This window comes from Prunus avium, chromosome 2 (assembly GCF_965620075.1).
Source record: "Prunus avium chromosome 2, drPruAviu1.hap1.1, whole genome shotgun sequence".
NCBI classification, from domain to species: domain Eukaryota; kingdom Viridiplantae; phylum Streptophyta; class Magnoliopsida; order Rosales; family Rosaceae; genus Prunus; species Prunus avium.
The window spans coordinates 33,066,270-33,084,842 of NC_142285.1; the positions used below are offsets into that span (position 1 = coordinate 33,066,270).

Below are 18,573 nucleotides of genomic sequence, written 5' to 3' on the forward strand. Positions count from 1 at the left end.
CAAATTAATATAAGAAATGAATGGATAAACAAATACAATATTGGAAAGATTTGAACATATTTTAATGAAATCAAGTAAGCCGCCATGCAATTATTTGAAAAAGGATAACTTAGACTCTTTATAACCTTTTTATTTTAGTTTTTTTCTTATGTTGATGAGGGTTTTTTTTTTTTTTTGGTTGAACTGTTGATGAGGTTAGTTAGCTGCCTCCTAAGCAATTAAGAGAACGAGTTTTTAGATAAACATATATCGTGCTTCGAATTTTCACTAACATTGAAAAGAAAAATATCATCGGATCGAGAGTTAATTGGTGTAACTTTTTTATTTTCCTCCCTCAACTGCTTTCGAGTCCAGAAAAAACAAATGTGGCCCCACCTTCCATCAAACCCATGATCAAAAATTGCTCAACTCTAGTTCATTCTACTTGAAGAATACTAGAGATCCCACTTTTCTGCAAACGTTGGCAGTACATGCATACACTGAAATCTTTGGTAAGTTGTCATGTCATGGAGATCATGCTCTTTGCTGGAGCTTGTTTCTCCCTTTTCTCTGTTTGTGATGAAGACAAGCACAAACTTGGTGACCTTGAGGACATGTTTAATCCAGATTGGAATATATATAAATTTGTGTGTGTGTGTGTGTGTGTGTTAATGCTGCTGGTACTGGAAGTTAGGCTTTTTCTTTCCGCCCCAAAACACTTTATTAGTACTTAGTAACTTACCCATTAATTGCAATCAAATCATTTGCCATGTTAGCTTAATTGTTAGTAAGATAGATTACAAAGGATAATATATAAGATGCTAAATTGTGCGAAGATGAAATGAAACAACACATCTAATTTTGGAGATCCATAAATCATTCTGTGCCCAAATAAAAAACCCTTTAGCAGGTTCAGCCCTCTAGAATGATAGAATCAATCCCATCACAACTTGCCCAAAATGGGGTTCTTTGGAGCAAAAGACCAGAGGGAGTTGTCCTGTCTCATCTCCCTTCCACCTTTAATTAGTGTATCTGTAAACACTTGTAAAATCCTTGAGTTTCTCTAACAAATGCAAGTTTTTTTTTTTTTTTGGGGTGGGTCAAATGTAAAAGTTTCCAAGTTCAAACCCAATTGCAAAGAAAGATGATCTAGACCTAGAACTCATAGACTCTATGAATGTATGTGCGTGGGTTGGGTTGGTTTTGAGGGATGTTAAAGTTAAAATGAAAGTATTATAGCCATGGGATAAGAGACACAGAGTGAGAGAGGAATGACGCAACAGTAAAAATAATAAGATTCTAATATTTGTTTACCGACCTCCCCAATGAACAGTCTTGGCTGTTTCTCTCCACTCCCTCTCACCTTCCTTTTAAACTCTGTCCTCCTTGCTAACTCTTCCTCAATAACCAACTCTCTCTCTCTCTCTCTCTCTCTCTCTCTCTCTCTCTCTTACAAGTACCAACCCAACAACCAACAAATAGTGCTCTTCCCAGTTCCAAAACTAAGAAGGCTGCATTATATGCTAAGCATGCCAATGCCGCCTCTTCAACATCTCCCACCAACAAATGAAGCAAAGAATGAAAATGAAGAAAACCCTTTGGTTTTTGATGCTTCAGTTGCTCAGTACCAATCCAGCATACCCTCCAAATTCATATGGCCCGACCACGAGAAGCCATGCCCTGAGCCACCAGAGCTTCCAGTTCCTCCCATTGACATGAAAGGCTTTCTCACAGGGGACACTTGGGAGGTCTCAAACGCGACTCGTTTAGTCGATGAGGCATGCAGGAAGCATGGATTTTTCCTCGTTGTTAATCATGGAGTTGATTCGCAGCTCATAGCAAAAGCTCATGAATACATGGACTTGTTCTTTGGCATGCAACTCTCACAGAAGCAAAGGGCTCAGAGAAAGACTGGTGACCACTGCGGATATGCCAGTAGCTTCATTGGCAGGTTCTCCTCCAAACTTCCATGGAAAGAAACACTTTCTTTCAGATATAGTGCTGACAGCCACTGCTCAGTCAATGACTATTTTGTGAATGCAATGGGTGAAGATTTCAAAGAATTCGGGTAAGAACACATCATCAAGAGTATAATGTTGTGCTTCTGCAATAAAAGAAATTTATCTACTCAAATTAATTTCATGATCTCTATAAGTGGATTATGTCATCACCAATCACTAAACCAACAAAATAATCATCATGATCTCATACATTACCAATAGCCCTTTACTTATGCAGCATATTTTTTCCCTGCTAGGAATGTGTACCAAGAATACTGTGAAGCCATGAGCAATCTCTCTAATGGGATAATGGAGCTGCTGGGAATGAGCTTAGGAGTTGGCCAAGAGTATTTCAGAGAATTCTTCGAAGGAAACGATTCAATAATGAGGTTGAACTACTATCCCAGGTGCCAAAAACCAGATTTAACACTAGGAACTGGGCCTCACTGTGATCCCACTTCCTTAACAATTCTTCATCAAGATCAAGTAGGCGGCCTTCAAGTGTTTGTAGATGAAAAGTGGCGCTCTGTTACTCCAAAGCCTGATGCTTTTGTTGTCAACATTGGTGATACATTTATGGTAAGTTATTTCATTTATGAATTAGGCTCAGTTTGTTTAGACAGAAAATCTTTTTCGTTTTTCCCCCTACGAAAAGTCTACAAGACTCCAACATGTGGGACAAAAACAGGACCTTCAGAAGACTTTCTACACAAAATATGAAGCACTCTTTATGGATTTGAATATGTGCTTTCTCTGATGTGATTTTTCAGGCTCTATCCAATGGGATTTACAAGAGCTGCTTGCATAGAGCAGTGGTAAACAACAGAACTGTGAGGAAATCTCTTACTTTCTTCCTGTGTCCCAAAAAGGACGGGGTGGTGACCCCACCAAGAAGTTTGGTTGATACCAATAACCCAAGGATGTACCCGGACTTTACCTGGTCTACTTTGCTAGAGTTTACACAGAAACACTACCGGGCTGACATGAAGACGCTGGATGCCTTCTCGGACTGGATTATAAATAAAAACAACTAACCATGAAAGAAGCACCAGGAAAAGTAGGTGTACGTAATGCTTTGGTGGGTGTTCATGGGAAAAGATGACAGAAACACCAAGAAGGGAGGAGAGGGAACTAGGCTGTTAACTAGTGTGTCATCGTCGGAGAGAATCATGTCAATTTGGAGGCATAAATAAGTTAAGGGACTCCATATCTTCTTCTTAATTTTACTTTTCTGTCAATTCAACAATGAATCATTGTAATTATAATATATACTTTGTTGACCACCAAGCTGTGTTGTTATTGGACTTCCATAAACTATTCTAATTAATATCTGCATGTACAGCCGTCAACTTCCAAAGAAATTATGCCTCTAAGCATGATATCAAAGTAAAGGAACAAATAGACAGTATTATTAATCTAGAACAATGTATACTTTACTATATCTTAATTACTATGAGAAATTATATGCAGGGTGAGGTTTTTCTCATTTCATCCTCACAAGTATCGACAGTGACGTGAGTTTTAACTAGTGGGGTAATGTCCTTTGCTTAAGATGCACAAATTTTTAATATATAAATTGGTGTGCATCTTTGCTTTTTTACTACTTCAACCAAAAGCGAAAAATAGTTTTTAGGTAAACATTAAAGAAATACTTGTAAAGAGAACATATGGCTTAGAATTAGATTCACAACCAAGCACCATAACTATTTTATATTAATTTTTTGTAGTTTAATATTATCAATTATATTCTGTGTAGTTCAGCACCATTGCAATGGAGCACAAAATCAATTCTTTGTCAAATCAATTGAAAGAACTACCATTTGTTGGTAACATGAAAGTTTACTAAAGTGTGTTAAATCCTGACTATAATCTTATTACTATTGTACATGTTTACTTACCGGAAATGGAAGAAGCCATGAATTAGGGAATTTATATTAGAGAATCTAGGTATTGGAATCGGATCAACTACTCCCCTAGTTGATACCATTCCCGATTTTTGAGGGTATTTAATTACGGATTTTACGGTGGAATTCGCATAATATTTTATTCCTTATTTGTTAGTAAACGCGGGAAATCAGGAATTGGAATCATTCCAATACCCATGCATTAGTCAACATAGGAGAAGCATATATTGGATTCATTCCAATACCCATTCCTAATAAGTAAACATTCCAAAGACCCTTTGTTAAATAAAACTGTTAGAAGACTACACAAATGTAATTAAGCCATATTTTTATTAGCCTAATTTTAGCCATAATTTTTTTTATTAAAAAGAAAACACCAACAACAACACAAAAAAAAAAAAACAATTGGAAAGCAAAGCATTACCAGAACATCCATGGCCGAAACACCAAGAATTGAGAAGAGCTCAACCAATGTCAGCTGCTGAGTACCCACGAAAACCCAAGAGCTTGAAGCCTCAGACAACAACAAAGTGAAAAGGTTGAAGCAATTCCTCAGTTGCCCAACTGAAAACGATCAAATTGAAGCCAATGCGTGAAGGACCAAAGATAGGCCAAGGCGTAGCGAAGCAGAGTGTGGAGGTCAAGCTTGTGAGCTTAAGGGGTGGAGTGGATGACAAACTTGAGAGAGAACGATCGGGTTTTGTGTGGGAGATTTTAAAAATAAAAGAAAATGAAAAAGGCCAATATTTTACTTCTTACTTTTTAAAAAGCACTTTTTTTAATGTCTGCCCAAATATGGTTTTGAATACCTTTTGGTAGTTAGAAGAAGAAGAAGAAGAAGAAGAAGCAAGAATTGGGGAGTGATGGCTACTTTTACCTTTTATCTTCTTTCATCTTGTTTTGATCTTGCAATTTAATTTGATAATCGAAATTGTTTAATTTATAAATGGATATTAAAGGCATTTTTAGATAATTAAAGGCGTCTATGAGAATGTTTAGCGAAAAAATGTAAAAAGGCCTCTAGGGTATAAAAGCACTTGGGGATGCATTATGGATCTGGAGGAAGCACGTGTTCTTTAGAAATGCACTTTCGAGAAGCACTTGGATTTTTATTAGAAATTTTGACGTGCTTCTAATAAAAGTGCTTCCAGTCAAAGCACTTTATGAATAAAAGTCATTTTCCAAAAAAGCATTTCCAAACGAGCTTTAAAGGACTTATAGTTTGGTTGAGTTTATTTAGTAATGATACTTTAAGGATGACTTAAATAGTTAACAATTTAATTATCATACGACAATGTATAATGAGAATGAGAACGAAGGGAGGTCTCATTATCAAAGTTTGAACTTCCCTTAAGAATCCATTACTACTCAGCAGTGGGGTTCTTACATCTCTCTCTCTCTCCCCAACACAACTTGGTGGAGCACATCACATAAAATCACATTACTCAGTAAATCCTTGTTGAAAGATTTGTGGCTTTTTTAGAAATCCATAGAACGGATGTTGTATTTGCGGTTGAAAAAATCTCTTGTGCAATATTATTGACCCAAAGTCTAAACCACTAATTCAATAATTGATCAAACCCAAACATTTGGCAAACAATGCAATGTCTTCCACTACCATAAAAACTCATAGGCTTATGTGTTCCATTGGCTTTTGTGCATAGAATCTAGGGCAAGAAAATTCCAATTATATTAGAGTGGTCAAGAACAGGGAGTTTGAACTTTTAAACCAGTTAAGAGTTGTGCACAAAGAAAGTACAATTAGAGATCATGTGTGGGAATCTCCCAATGGACCAAAAAAAGAAAAGAATATTCTGAAAACTCAGTTGTGTCTTAATATCATTTGACCAAGTGTACCGTAAAATAAATAGATTTTTTTATATTAAAAATAAATTTAAAAAAAGAAAAAAACAGCAAACAAAGAGATTTTTTTGTGACAAATGTCATTATTCTAGAAAAAGCATGAACCTTTTGACATTAACATATACATGGGATTCTCAGTTGGATTGGAAGACAGAAGATAGAATATCTCAATCATTTTATCTCATGACATCATAGCCTTTTCACCCTCTTCATTGTCCGTACAGGTTCTCTGTTTGGCTTTGGTTGGGAATTTTAATAGGTGGGTATATAGATAGGGATTGATAGATAAAAAGTGGTGGCATTTCATGGCCTTAAGATAATGGGGGGCATAGATTATCCCAAGTGTTGATTTGTGGTTGTGTGTGAGAGATAGTGGGAGATAAAAGACTTCTCTTGTGCTTGGAAGATAAGAGTATCACATCACATCCAAGCAAAAGAGAAGATTGACTACCATTCAGCCAATGACACATAGCCACCATTTTTGAAGTATATAGTCTAGACTAGTAATATCATTGTTCATGCCACTTTTTGCTGTTAAAATAGACAGAAACAAAAAAAGCAGCATAAGTTGCTCTTTACAATGTAGCAGGTGCAGGAGCAGCCAGCCAAATAATACAATATGTGCCCTAAACTCTTTCAGTTTCTGAGAGTTCCATATGAAATGAATCCCTCATTAAACTGTACTTCAGATTCTGACTCCATGTATAGAGATATATGTTTTCATTTAATTGTCAAGAACAATGTTCGCTCCAACGGGTTTATAGCTTGAATCGTTAACATCATTTATAATTGCATAACAGGTCTCGTGTTCAATTTCTCCTAAACGTCATTTGTATACCAATGTGGTCTAGCACAGTGGAAAAGGATCTTGACTTGAAGATCAGTGGTATCAAGTTCCAACCCTCATGTCATTTTAGTAGTGTGTGTGAGAAATCTCCCTCCCTTTTTGAGTTTAGACTATCACTTGTATTAAATACAAAAAGAACAGGTGTTCGTTAATGAGGGAAAAGAGTATATACAAAGATGGGGAATAAGACCAGACAGCCCAATAGACCCAAAACACAAGACAACCCAATATACAAGGGGAGGCCCAAAACTAAGTGGTGTCTTATCTCTTAAATGGGTCTCATTATCTCTGTTCTTATCAAGCGCCAAGCATTTTAGAAGACCAACCACTCATTGCTAAGGAATGATGCAAAGAAAATTGCCAATAGAAGTGCCATTTTCAACCAATTTGCCTCCACAAGTTTACATGTCGGCAATTTCTGAAACGTTGAAACAGTGAAGTGAAGCAGAAGAATAGCCATGAGATGAGAGCACTCATTTCTCGTATCACATGTATTACATACAATACACTAGTAGAGAATTAGCACTCATTCAACAACTGAAAGATCATTAAAAACATGACAAGCTCATGATCCAAGCAATTCATATATCATGTCCCTTACAAGTTGCACTACCCAAGCGAGCATGTTGTTCAAAGAATACAGAATCTTGGACATTTAATCCTAATCATGTCCAACATCTTACTTCTGAAACAAAATAAGGTATCGAGTTTATACAGGTCATCAAGGCAAAGGAATTTGTTGTTACCTTGTTACTATGGGTGAGAGAAATGATGGAATGGAATTGAATGAATTACAAAGAAGAATAAACAATGTGGATTATGGTAAAAGAAAAATAAGGGAATACCTCCTCCCGATGAACCAAACATAACCTAAGTGACTTGTCAGATGAAGGTAACAAGGAACAAGAGAAAGAGACCGAGAGAGAGTTTCCACTATTTACGGTTATCACGTTCATTGACTTAGCTTGCAACTGCGAATATAGGGATGATCATACTTAATGTACTTGGTCCAGTATCCTCGATACTTTGTCATCGCCAACTCCAGCCATGGTTTCATGTTGCCATTATAGTGTACAACAGCTGCGTTATCAATCTCAGATCGATCAAGACTTGGATTGTAACCTAAACCAAGTACATGCCATGACTTTTGTAGTGGATGTGTGAGCCCATAAAACGTAATTAGCCCCGGAGGTAATGTTCCAAGTTTCCAAAGTGTCCTGTCTTCATTCTAAAACCAAAAAAAGTAAAAGAATTATATCAGATGGTCAATTTTCATAGGGGTAAATAAATAAATAAAATATTTATTTAAACAAAAAAGCAATTGCCAAGAGTGATGGGTCTTGTGGCTGATTTCACCCCCAAGTGCAGGAGAAATGTAAGATTCCAGACTCTCACCATGTTCTGCCACTTGTGATAGATACCAGTAATATCTTTCTTTTTCCACTCCTTAAGATCAAACATGTTCATTCCATAAGCCCATCCACATGCGTTTGGATCAAAGTTTCTTGCAATATGAGGATTTGAGAAGTTTAGGTACTTGTCAAACCGGTGGAAGCTCTCACCACAGGTTTCTACTGCACCATTCACTTTTCCATGCAGATCGACAGCCCACAATCCAGTTAAGTCTTTCTGAACAACAATATCATCATCAAGAAACAGGATCTTATCCAACTTGGGATAAACCTGTGGAAGATAGAACCTCAAATGGTTAAGCATTGAGAGATACTTGGGGTTCCTGTACTTCAGATTAGAAGCGCCAGATGAGAGAGTGGTAGGATGGTCAGCCTTGAAATAATAGTTTTTCATTGCAGCAGACTCGAGCTGCCGCAGAACTGGGCAGTATGATGAGTTTAACCACTTAAACTCATCAACATTTTCAACATGAATGGTGGCTTTTCCAGGAGGATTCAATAAGAACCACATATTCATGGCTCCAAAGTTAAGCTTATCAGTAACAAGATGGAATACGTGTTTTGACGGATCCTGCAATCACCCAAGAAGCATAAATAAGTCAAATGAGAGAGCAAGAAACCTGCTTCTGAGTTCAGTAATAAACATTATCAAGTACTACAGATGACGAACATTTCGAAAAAGGCTAGCCTACCACAAGGGCATGAGCCTCAGCACAATAATAAAAGTCCAGTCAACTTTTCAAATTTCCTATGGGTAAGATACACTAGAGAGGCAGCCCATTTAGGAAATATAAGCACAACTCATGATCAAACATCTTTTAATCATCTCATCAGACTTCCACACCTAGCATATTTAAAGAAAGGTTATTGGGATAGATAATTAGCATGTATCTCTTAAGAACAACCATGGGGTGAATTCTATAATTTTCAGGCCTCATATACCAGAAATAGAACTCCCATAGAAGTTGAGATACCTTGGATTCTGACCTTCCTCAAAAGTATCATAGTGATGGCAAAACAGCAAGCATGGTTAAAAAGAATGGTTTCCAATTCTTTTGGAAACAGACACAAAGACACGCACAATTAAAACACCAGTATAGAATAAGACAGTTCAGCTCACCTTGGCGTTTGTGACAGTAGAGTTGACGACGACCGATGCAGCCAAGACGTTGTCTGAGAAGAGAGCATAATGATAAAGATTAGGATTTTCCAGGTTCTCACTTCTGGGGAATTTTCTCTTCTCAGGTGAAAGGAGGTAATAATCTATGGTTAGGCGCATAGACAAGCAGTGGATTCCATTTGGAATGGTCTTGGCAGCTAACTGACTCAGAAATGTGCTCTGCTTTTTCAAGCTCCGTACTTGTTCATCTGCAGTCTGAAGCATTGCTCTCAGCTTCCCAGTGACCAGGTTGCAATCATACAGTTGCTCTCTCGCTTTTGAAAGAACTTGGCCCATAGCTTTTATTTTCTCGGGTGCACTACAAGCGAGTCGGGTGTTGATTTAGTAAGAAGTGTCATAATTTTTAGTACAGATAAAAGGAAGAGATGCAGATTTATATTACACACTCAAGATAATAACATGCCCATAATCATGCTACCTTTGAGATAAATCTGCATCTGCAGTTGCATCTCCCACTGAACGCTGAGATTCTTTCAGTCGAGTCTGTAATTGTTGGAACAGGTCAAGCTTGTTCTTCATCTTTGCAATACTTAAGTAGACCCTTGCCATTATGATTTGGTCCCGGATCAAGCGCACTGTTGAATCAGAGTTCTCATTCTCATTTTCTTTCCTCCAAATGCTGTATTTTCCCAGAACTGAAGAGTCAACTGATTTGGAGCGCTCAATGGCTGCATTTTCAAGCTTTACAATTGATTCATCATCCTGTTGTACCAACTCATTTGCACGCTTTTCGCGTCTCTTCTCTCTTAATTGCTGCAGAAGTGCTTATAAAAGCACATATTAGAACCTTTAAAAATAATAATAAAACAGGAGCATACCCAAGTAAACATAACCTTGGTTTAATTACAGTTTATTTCATTTCCATTCTGAGTTTGCTAACATGGATTAGACATTTCACGCAAGCAAGAACCATATAACAAGCTTTGACGAAAAAAGAAACATATAACAAGCAAAACATAGAGCACACTGGAGTATGATAATTACCCGTCGGGCTAGTTTTGCAGGATCAACAAGTTGAGCATGATCACCTGCAAATGATAATAAAATAAAATAAAAAGCAGAAATTTTTTACGGACAAAAGAAAGTAATGTTGAAAAGATATTACCACCTGAAGATACATCCACTTTAACCTTAGGTGTCTCTTGTCTAGCATCTACAGCTGTAAAATTTATCTTTACACAGACAATCCAAAACGCAAACAATCAGCAGCAACAAATGGATGACATTTTTGCAGCAGTAGCACACAAGATTTATCAGGGATGGTTTAAAAAATCAAGAAGAAACATAACAGACGTACTAACCTTATCTGTAATTGAAGTCTTTTCCCCATTGACTTTCCATGAAGCTGACAAATTGTTTTTTCTGAAGAAATCAAGGCTCAAAGGCCCCATGTCATTCGTGTTGGCTGCAATTACATCAATTACCTAAATGTTGATCCAATCAGTGTACTGGTTAGGAAGAAAACTCAACAAAATATAAAAATTGCCAGCACTTATATGAATGACATGTAGATAACTCATAGATTCAATCAAGTTGAACTTGCCTCTTTTGAGAAAAGAGATTTGACATGTTGCAGCGCCAGCCTTTCTCTCCAATCCACATTCTGCACCAGTCAATTAATTGTTTCTTGTTCACAAAGCGTTTTTTTATTGGTTCTGCTAGAAGTAGTTATACACTACATAAGATTTGAGACAGAAATTGATGGAAGTATGAAGCAATACCTTTTCACCAGGACTGGATAAAATGTCATTTTGATCTGCACAAATAGCAATAATCAATTATAGTAATGCTAATAAAAGACGAGTCCACTATGCCAAACCATCCATCGGGTAAGAAAAAAAACATTATTCTGTTTGGGTTTGATGTTACAAAAAATTTCAAGATTCCAACAGGAGTTGGCCCAGGTGTACATGTAAACAAGATATAAACAGACATTTTTTCAATAGGATTTTTCACGGATTATAAGGTTGACCAATAATTGGCCGAGCATAAAACAATTGTGCAAAAACTGGTAAACAACTTCATATATTTACTGCTTAGCTATGTTTTGCAGTCTTTGTTGAATTATTTTAGCAAGCATCCTCTAGCTAGACCAGTGGACAACTTGTGCTTTGGATTGTTCAGTTCTTTCTTCATGAAATTATGTTTCTTATCAAAGAAACTTCGTATCAAAAGATTGAAGAATTAAATTTAGAACATTAATATATCTGAGCCAAAGACAAAGGAGCCAACTCAAAACATGGGCACAACATGTGTTGTGAGTATTGTGACAGAAAGGGACATATATCTCTGTTTTTAGACACTCGTATAGCTTTATATTATTCACAAGTAACTTTCCCAATTTTTATCCTCTCTGACTTCTTGTGAGTCATGATCAAGAGGGTAGGAAGTGCACTCCTCCAAAAGACACAGAATCCATGACACTTCTTCCATTTTATCACTTCAACAAAACTTCCCAATTAACAGAACTTATTCATCAAGACGTAGTCTTGGAAAAAAAAAATTACTGCATAAAGTGAACCATACGAGCCAAAAGAATTTTTGTTGTATATTCTTGTCTACATTCTAATAAAAATAAAAATTCTTGTACAATAGGCTGTATGTTCACTCTTTTCCTTTCTATACATGTAACATTAGCAAGAAGTAAACTCTCAAAGTGCTATAATTTTTTCCCCAATATCTAAGAATAAATCAGTCTAACACAAAATGGAGTTGGGAACAGGTTTTTCCTAGTAACTTAACATCAGAATATTGAGCATTCTTTAACCACATATACAAGTATGTGACCCAACTACAACAACCTCTTGTAAAGGTAAAGGTAAAGCATATTAGTCCACAGACTCGAAGTAAATCAGGAGAGATGCAGGACAGTGAGTTATGTGAAGAAATTAAATATATGAATTTAACGCATAAACTCATATTGTACAAGCCTAGTGAGTTATGTGGTTCAGAATATGTATATGTCCAAAAGGAGACTGAAAATTGAAGTTACCACCTACTGAACTGAAAACAGTCTGCACCCCTCAGTTCTCATCTTCTTTATCACATAATATACCCTTAAGATACAATTTGATTCTATATGTCAACATCAAGAAGAACAAACAACCACTTTAAACCTGGAAATGCTTTGAATAATAGGCTAGAATGGTCCACAACTACTGCTTCATTTTATAAATACTAATCTAGTCCAGTCGTATTTCCTAGCCAGCACTCAAAAAAAACACAAACCAAGAAATGCCCAAGTGGTGCGCAGTTAAGCTCAAATATAATCTACCTACAAGATGTGAATGACTGACTACATAATCCATATACACCACAGCTGCTAGATTAAAAAAAAAATGTAAATCCTCATCAAAAGGATAAGCACGCTGACAAAGTTAAATTTATCACCAAAATCCACTTATAATTTGCCCACTGATGTACCAAGACAAAGGTAAATTCTCCATTTTAATCACGTAAGGAACAATCAGAGTCATTTGATTCAGAAACAAACACAATTGCAAAGTCTGAAACAAATGTAGAGCATTCTTCAGGCCTCCAAAAATACACTAGCATCATATTGCTAACACTTGAAAAACTAACATTCATGATTATCAAAGCAGTAATTGTATCAATAAGGCATTGACTTTAACCGTTTTCTGATATTCTGAAGCAAAGAAAACAGCAATTGCAATCAAAAAAGGTAATTCTCCTTAATGCGAAGCAGAAAAGGAACCTAATTGAGATCTAGTGCAAACCTAAATTTAAATTTCACACAAACGGATACGTACATATAGACATATATACACATTTCTCAACATAAATAAAAAAAATTAAAAAAGAAATTAAAAGAATTGAGCACAGACCAGATATGTGGAGGCCACGACCGACGAAGAAAATCAACGGAACGAGAAGTGAAAAGAAAATAAGAATCGCAACAGGGAATCGAGATCCGGAGGCTCGGTTTCTCTGGACGCCCGCACTCGACAGCCCGCGCTTCAACGCCATTGCCAATCAATACCTAGAGTTAAAAATCAAGACAAAAAAAGAAGTCAGAGAATCAGCCAGAAAGAGAGAGAGATATATATGCATAGAGAGAGAAAGAAGAAATTACAGAAGGATCTTGAGGAATTGGAAGTGAACAGTGTGGCTAAGAAAGCCTAATGCGAGCCAGAGACTCAGAATCCATGGAAGGGAAAAAGTGAAGAAGAAGAGACTGAGGTCCTTGAGGAGTGTGATTTCAAGCAAAATTCCACGTCGATTTTGTTTTGTGTTTTATATAATTTTGGTTTGGGAGTGTTTTGCTTTCCTTCTTCGCGTCTCTTTCTTTTCTGTGGCCCAATTACACAACAAACCAACACAGAGTTTAAATAATAAAATAATCCATAGTGTTTTTTCTATAATAACTGAATTAACTACGTCGGCCATCCAAAAAAGAAAAACTACGTCTGCCATCGCTTTCATTATAGCTGTCATTGGGGCAACAACAACTACAGAAAAACACGCCAAAAATCAAAGACCCTGTTATTGTGGCGCTTTTTTTCCACACATTTTAGGGCTAGTTTGGCATTACTGTGCTTTAAAAAAAAACTGATTCTGCTGTGCTGCGAGAATAAATTGCTGTAAATAAAAGCAGTTAGTCGTTCGGTAAACTATATTAGAAAAAGTGCTGTGAAGAGTCAAAGTGTTTGGTAAATTTTTATCAAAAGTGCTTTTAGTGTATATAATAATCAAAAAGGACATGATGATGAAATTATCCCTTTTTTCTTTTTATTTTAATAACAAAAGGAAACCAACTTCACTACATATAATTTTTTTATTCTTTTTTTAACACTTAACACACATATTTTACCATAAATTCTAAATTATTATTGTGATTAAATTTTAAGTAAACAAATATATAAATTAAATTAAATTAAAAAAGGTAACCTAAAACATAAAATATAAAAAAACAAACCCATTCCCACCGTGCACCCCCACCCCCATCTCAGGTCTCCCAGTCATGCTCTCTCTCTCTCTCACCCACCCACCCTATCCCCATCCCAACCTCTCTCTCTCTCTCTCTCTCTCTCTCTCTCCATCGCACACACTCAACACCAAACCCAGCCAAGAACAGCCGTATGAACCTGCTACCTTTCTTGGCGACTATGGCTATGGCGCGAGTGGCGTTCTTGACAAAGAGGCTATCAGCTTCGGAGGAAGAGAAGGTGGACTGGAGAATTTGGACTCGGCGGCGAACCAATTCGAACGAGATTCTATTCTTCCCTAAGGATATGTGTTGTCATTCTAGAAAGTTATTAGGGGCTTTTGGGGAATATGAAATATTCATTAAAGGACCGGTTAAATTTTTTTCGAAGCAGCTTTGAGAAGCATGTCTTGGGCTGCTTTGAGAATCTGCTGCCAATGACCTGAGTTTTTAAAATAAGTCAGCCTTTCTTGGTTTTACCAAACGGGTCGAAACCCAAAAATTTTATTAAAAGCTGCTTTTTTATTAATCGCAGCAACCCCAAACACTACCTTAGAAGTCCCCAAAGAAAAATCGAGGGAAATAAATCAGTATTTTTATTATTTTAGTTTTTTATTTAGGACCTTTCTTATTAAGAGAGGCGATAGTATACTAAACTCACACACACTACACAGATGCTAGGACTCGAACCCAGGACCTTGCTTGAGAAAATCTCCAAACCACTACATTAATAGGTCCTTTGTAAAATTCACTGTTTAGAGCCACTTCACGATTTACTTAACTTCTCAAAACTATCTATATTTTCACAATATAGTTCAACAATCATAACTGTCTATATTTGATGTTTTTTTTCCAGGGTCATTCATGTAAAAAAAAAAAATTCATATAATTGGAAAATGTTTGATCATCTAAAATATGCAAAGAAATATGATTCATACGATAAAACTGAAACAAAATATGTGAATAATTGAATAGCTAAATAATTTCCACTTTAACCCATTTTTTGGATTCTTGAAATATTATATAACATAAATAAGATGTCCTTGTTTTTCTTAAATAAGGGCATACTAGAGTTAAAAGATTTAAACATTTTGAAATAGAATCCCGTTTTAATCGTTCTAGTGCAAACCTAATCTTATGTTTATGTTCATCCGTAGGTTTGAAACCCAGGCACCGGGTGAATATTACACATGCAACTATTGTAAAAAAAAATATTATAGGGGCCAAGTATACTCTATTTCTCAGTAATCAACTTCTGGAGAGATCTGGATGGTTTTGCATATGATGTGGTTTTTGCTCCAAAATATAACATTTTAGCGTTTTATATATATATATTTCACCAAAATATGGAAATAATCAATTACATTCTTTAACAATTTCAACTCTTTCTATTTTACTCCCAAACCCTCTCCTTATTTCATTCTTATTTTGGTTGCACTGTTCCATACCAGTGTTCTTTCCAAACACTACCTTGCTCTTAATTCCCATCGTATTTATTATACTGAAATTTCAGATGTAGTGCTGACACAAATAAGGAGGAATGTTTCTATGGTCATCCTCATTTTGGTCATCTCATATCCCTTTACATCAAGCAAAAAGTTCTTACAGAAAATTACCTAAGCGGATAAATATCCGAAAAAGCAATAAACATATAAACAAATTCAAGCTACCATGGCATCTTCATGGCCTGAGCAACCATGGCAGTAAAAGCATGGTTGCCTTGGCTTGATGATAGAGCCATGGTCCTATGGTAGAATGATTGCCTCCGCTTCTCTACATAATCGCCACATCCAAGTAATCTCCAATCTGCATATCAGAAGCATAAGTCAGAAACGGGGGATGTCAGTCAGATATATAATATACGGCACGAAAAATAACATCTTTACCGCAAAGCCAAGTTCAGCCAAAACTTTGGCATCATCTAATCTTCCATTTCCATAAGAAAGCGTCCTCCCCACCTTCATGATGCAACACTCAGAAGTCAGAATCTAGTCACATATCTAATTTGCTTATCAACCCACAAGAAATATGTGCAGTTACGCTAACTGTAAATATTAGTTGTCGTGACTAAATTTTAATTCAAGCTGTCAACCCACAGATGCCACAACCTGCTGTCAGGTTTGAATTCAGATTGGCATATCACAAAGAAACTTTTCTCTTTTTATGATAGGCATATCACTAATAGCAACCTAAATTTAAATCAACAATGCAATCCACTTTTACACTGAAAACATCAAACTCACTAAACTAATCAATAAATTCAACTAAAAATTTCATCTGCGCAGTTTTTTTTTTCCTTTCCCTTTTTGATGCTTGAGCTTCTATTGATAAAGGAATTTGTAGAAATTGAAGATATATAGATAATAATAATAATAAATAAAAATATTGGCAAACAAGCCACACAAAGATCAAACAGAAATTACAAAACCAATACAGTATTTACAGAAGGGATAAGTCAAGTCAAAACAATGACTTGGACAAGATTCTGAAGAGAGTCAGGATATTAAACATAACCCTTGCATGCATAAACATGGGAAGTTGAGAGATGAAAATAATTTAGCATTAACTATATGTGGTTTCAATATGTATGCTGCGAGAGAGTGAGAGAGAGAGAGAGAGAGAGAGAGAGAGAGAGAGAGAGAGAGAGAGAGAGAGTAACCTCTTTGACCACGAAATGGCCATGCCTATCTGGATATACAATAGCAAAGGACAGTTTCGCATTTCTCCTTCTAGCTGCAGGAGCAACCTCTTTGACCTGAAAAAGAAACACAACCAATTACAAGACCCAAATGGTGAAAATAAAGAATAGTTTCTATGAATAACTATCTTCATACATACATATGACTATGCTATGAAAAGAAACATGAATATTATACACGTGTACAAATGCAGACATGTAAGTATGTGCATCCACACAATGACATATATGATATACACCACACATGGAAGAGAGAGAGAGTTTCAACCAGATCAGTTAACTCGCGAAGATTAGCATCTTTCCATGTATAAATTTGAACTTCATCCTTAGGCTCCTTTCCTCTCACTGCAAAATCTTCATTGGTATGATGACTTCCAACCTACCAAAAAAAGCCAAGAAGTAAAATCATAACAATGAGAACAACTTCCACATATGACTTTTTGTCCAGAAAACTAAGAACTATTAGATCTTCAATAAGCAGAGACAGCCCACCATATGTACTGTGGTCAGTCAGCTTACATGTTTTCTCTAAAGTTTAAAACAACAATAAACCAGTTTTGACATGTTGTTTCTTTCAGGTCATACAAATTTCTTGACATCTATGTCCCGCCTAAGTTTCAAAATGACACTGCCTTGGTAGCGGCAACTGAGAACTGGAAAAATAATGATATACATACGGGAAGAAAGTACAAACAAGAGAACAGTGCAAGAATCAGGATAACACGAACACCATAGAATATCCACAATCACTTGTAAAAGACAAAGACCAAGCTTTATTGAGAGAACTTAGTGAAACCATACAAAACACATGAGACACAACATTGGCAAAAAAATTTCCTTTTTTGCTGCTGCACAGAAAACCAAGGGAAGTATACCACATAATAACCTAATGCCCGACACTGCCCATATAGATGGACAGAGACAAACTTCCCTTCTGAGTCCCAGAAAGGCTTCTCCAAAAAGTTGAAAACCCATCATATAACAATAACTTTCCCCTTCTAAAAGTAATCTCTAAATAGAATTGATCATGCTACAAAATTATTGAAAGCAAGTGCCCTGTATAATGGTTTTGTTTTTGGTACTTGTTTAGTATTAAAGCCAATATATTTGTCTCACTTCTGAAACCATAATTCTCACGTATCATGAAGAAGGGTTTCTTAAAAAAATTAAAAACTGAAACTTATGAGCAACATAAATGGAATTACAGCCCAACAAAACAAACCCAGTTCATATCTGAGCATGGGTAACATACCTTAGTGAAAACTCGAAGCAACAAGGGACAAGTCTGCAGTCCAATGAGAACCCAACAAATAAAACCCATCAATGTAACCAAAAAAAAAATCTTATAAAAGAAAAGTTTAAGAAACAAAAAGGGAACCTTTTCGCGATCGACTGGGGCAAAGCGAGGGCGAGGAGGAGAGCGAGGACCTCTTCCCTGTGGCTGTGGGGCTAGTGCTCTCTTCGGAGCTTGGGCTACTCCAGCCATCTCTACCAACTCTCTCGATACTTCTTTCTCCAACCTTCTGCTTCTGTTATTCCTTCTGAGCTTTTGTCCTGTTTCTTGTAAACTTTGTTTCTCTGTTTCTGGGCTGAGAATGGTTATGGACTGTGAGTCTGGGCTGTCAAAGATATTCTAAGCTTTCCAATAACAATGAATTGGGTGTACTTGGGCCAGGAGAGCCTAATTGAGAATGATCCATTGTGGACCAAATCCCAATTTAACTTTGAAATTCCTGGTTTTAAAA

The 18,573-nt window shown here is 36.4% G+C and overlaps 3 protein-coding genes and 1 long non-coding RNA gene across 7 annotated transcripts; 1 reads left to right on the top strand and 3 right to left on the bottom strand.

Moving 5' to 3' along the window:
• Window positions 1-1,304: 1,304 nt before the first annotated feature.
• On the top strand, window positions 1,305-3,266 carry LOC110766414 (gibberellin 20 oxidase 1-like). The gene is made up of 3 exons (XM_021969749.2): window positions 1,305-2,047; window positions 2,237-2,558; window positions 2,750-3,266. Exons 1-3 carry the CDS (start codon window positions 1,305-1,307, stop codon window positions 3,011-3,013), a joined length of 1,329 nt encoding a protein of 442 aa, XP_021825441.2. The 3' UTR covers window positions 3,014-3,266.
• On the bottom strand, window positions 1,786-4,806 carry LOC110766425 (uncharacterized). Of its 2 annotated transcripts, none has more exons than XR_002528153.2 (2): window positions 4,308-4,806; window positions 1,786-2,083 (listed from the first exon to the last, which is right to left on the bottom strand). It is a non-coding gene; the product is annotated as an uncharacterized LOC110766425 (long non-coding RNA). The 2 variants fall into 2 exon arrangements; XR_015833529.1 differs by having other exon boundaries at window positions 1,786-2,520.
• A 2,330-nt stretch (window positions 4,807-7,136) lies between these two features.
• On the bottom strand, window positions 7,137-13,511 carry GAUT1 (galacturonosyltransferase 1). 2 transcript variants are annotated; one of them, XM_021969921.2, is made up of 11 exons: window positions 13,279-13,511; window positions 13,031-13,185; window positions 10,907-10,941; window positions 10,729-10,788; window positions 10,487-10,609; window positions 10,294-10,357; window positions 10,170-10,213; window positions 9,604-9,938; window positions 9,126-9,483; window positions 7,989-8,576; window positions 7,137-7,821 (listed from the first exon to the last, which is right to left on the bottom strand). In XM_021969921.2, exons 2-11 carry the CDS (start codon window positions 13,170-13,172, stop codon window positions 7,546-7,548), a joined length of 2,025 nt encoding a protein of 674 aa, XP_021825613.1. In that variant the 5' UTR covers window positions 13,173-13,185; window positions 13,279-13,511; the 3' UTR covers window positions 7,137-7,545. The 2 variants fall into 2 exon arrangements, with proteins under 2 accessions (XP_021825613.1, XP_021825605.1); XM_021969913.2 differs by having other exon boundaries at window positions 10,291-10,357.
• A 2,090-nt stretch (window positions 13,512-15,601) lies between these two features.
• Window positions 15,602-18,388, bottom strand: SAP18 (SIN3 associated polypeptide P18). 2 transcript variants are annotated; one of them, XM_021969765.2, is made up of 6 exons: window positions 18,207-18,384; window positions 18,081-18,113; window positions 17,097-17,207; window positions 16,790-16,885; window positions 16,017-16,088; window positions 15,602-15,936 (listed from the first exon to the last, which is right to left on the bottom strand). In XM_021969765.2, exons 1-6 carry the CDS (start codon window positions 18,312-18,314, stop codon window positions 15,904-15,906), a joined length of 453 nt encoding a protein of 150 aa, XP_021825457.1. In that variant the 5' UTR covers window positions 18,315-18,384; the 3' UTR covers window positions 15,602-15,903. The 2 variants fall into 2 exon arrangements, with proteins under 2 accessions (XP_021825457.1, XP_088104075.1); XM_088247949.1 differs by lacking the exon at window positions 18,081-18,113 and having other exon boundaries at window positions 18,207-18,388.
• Window positions 18,389-18,573: the final 185 nt, after the last annotated feature.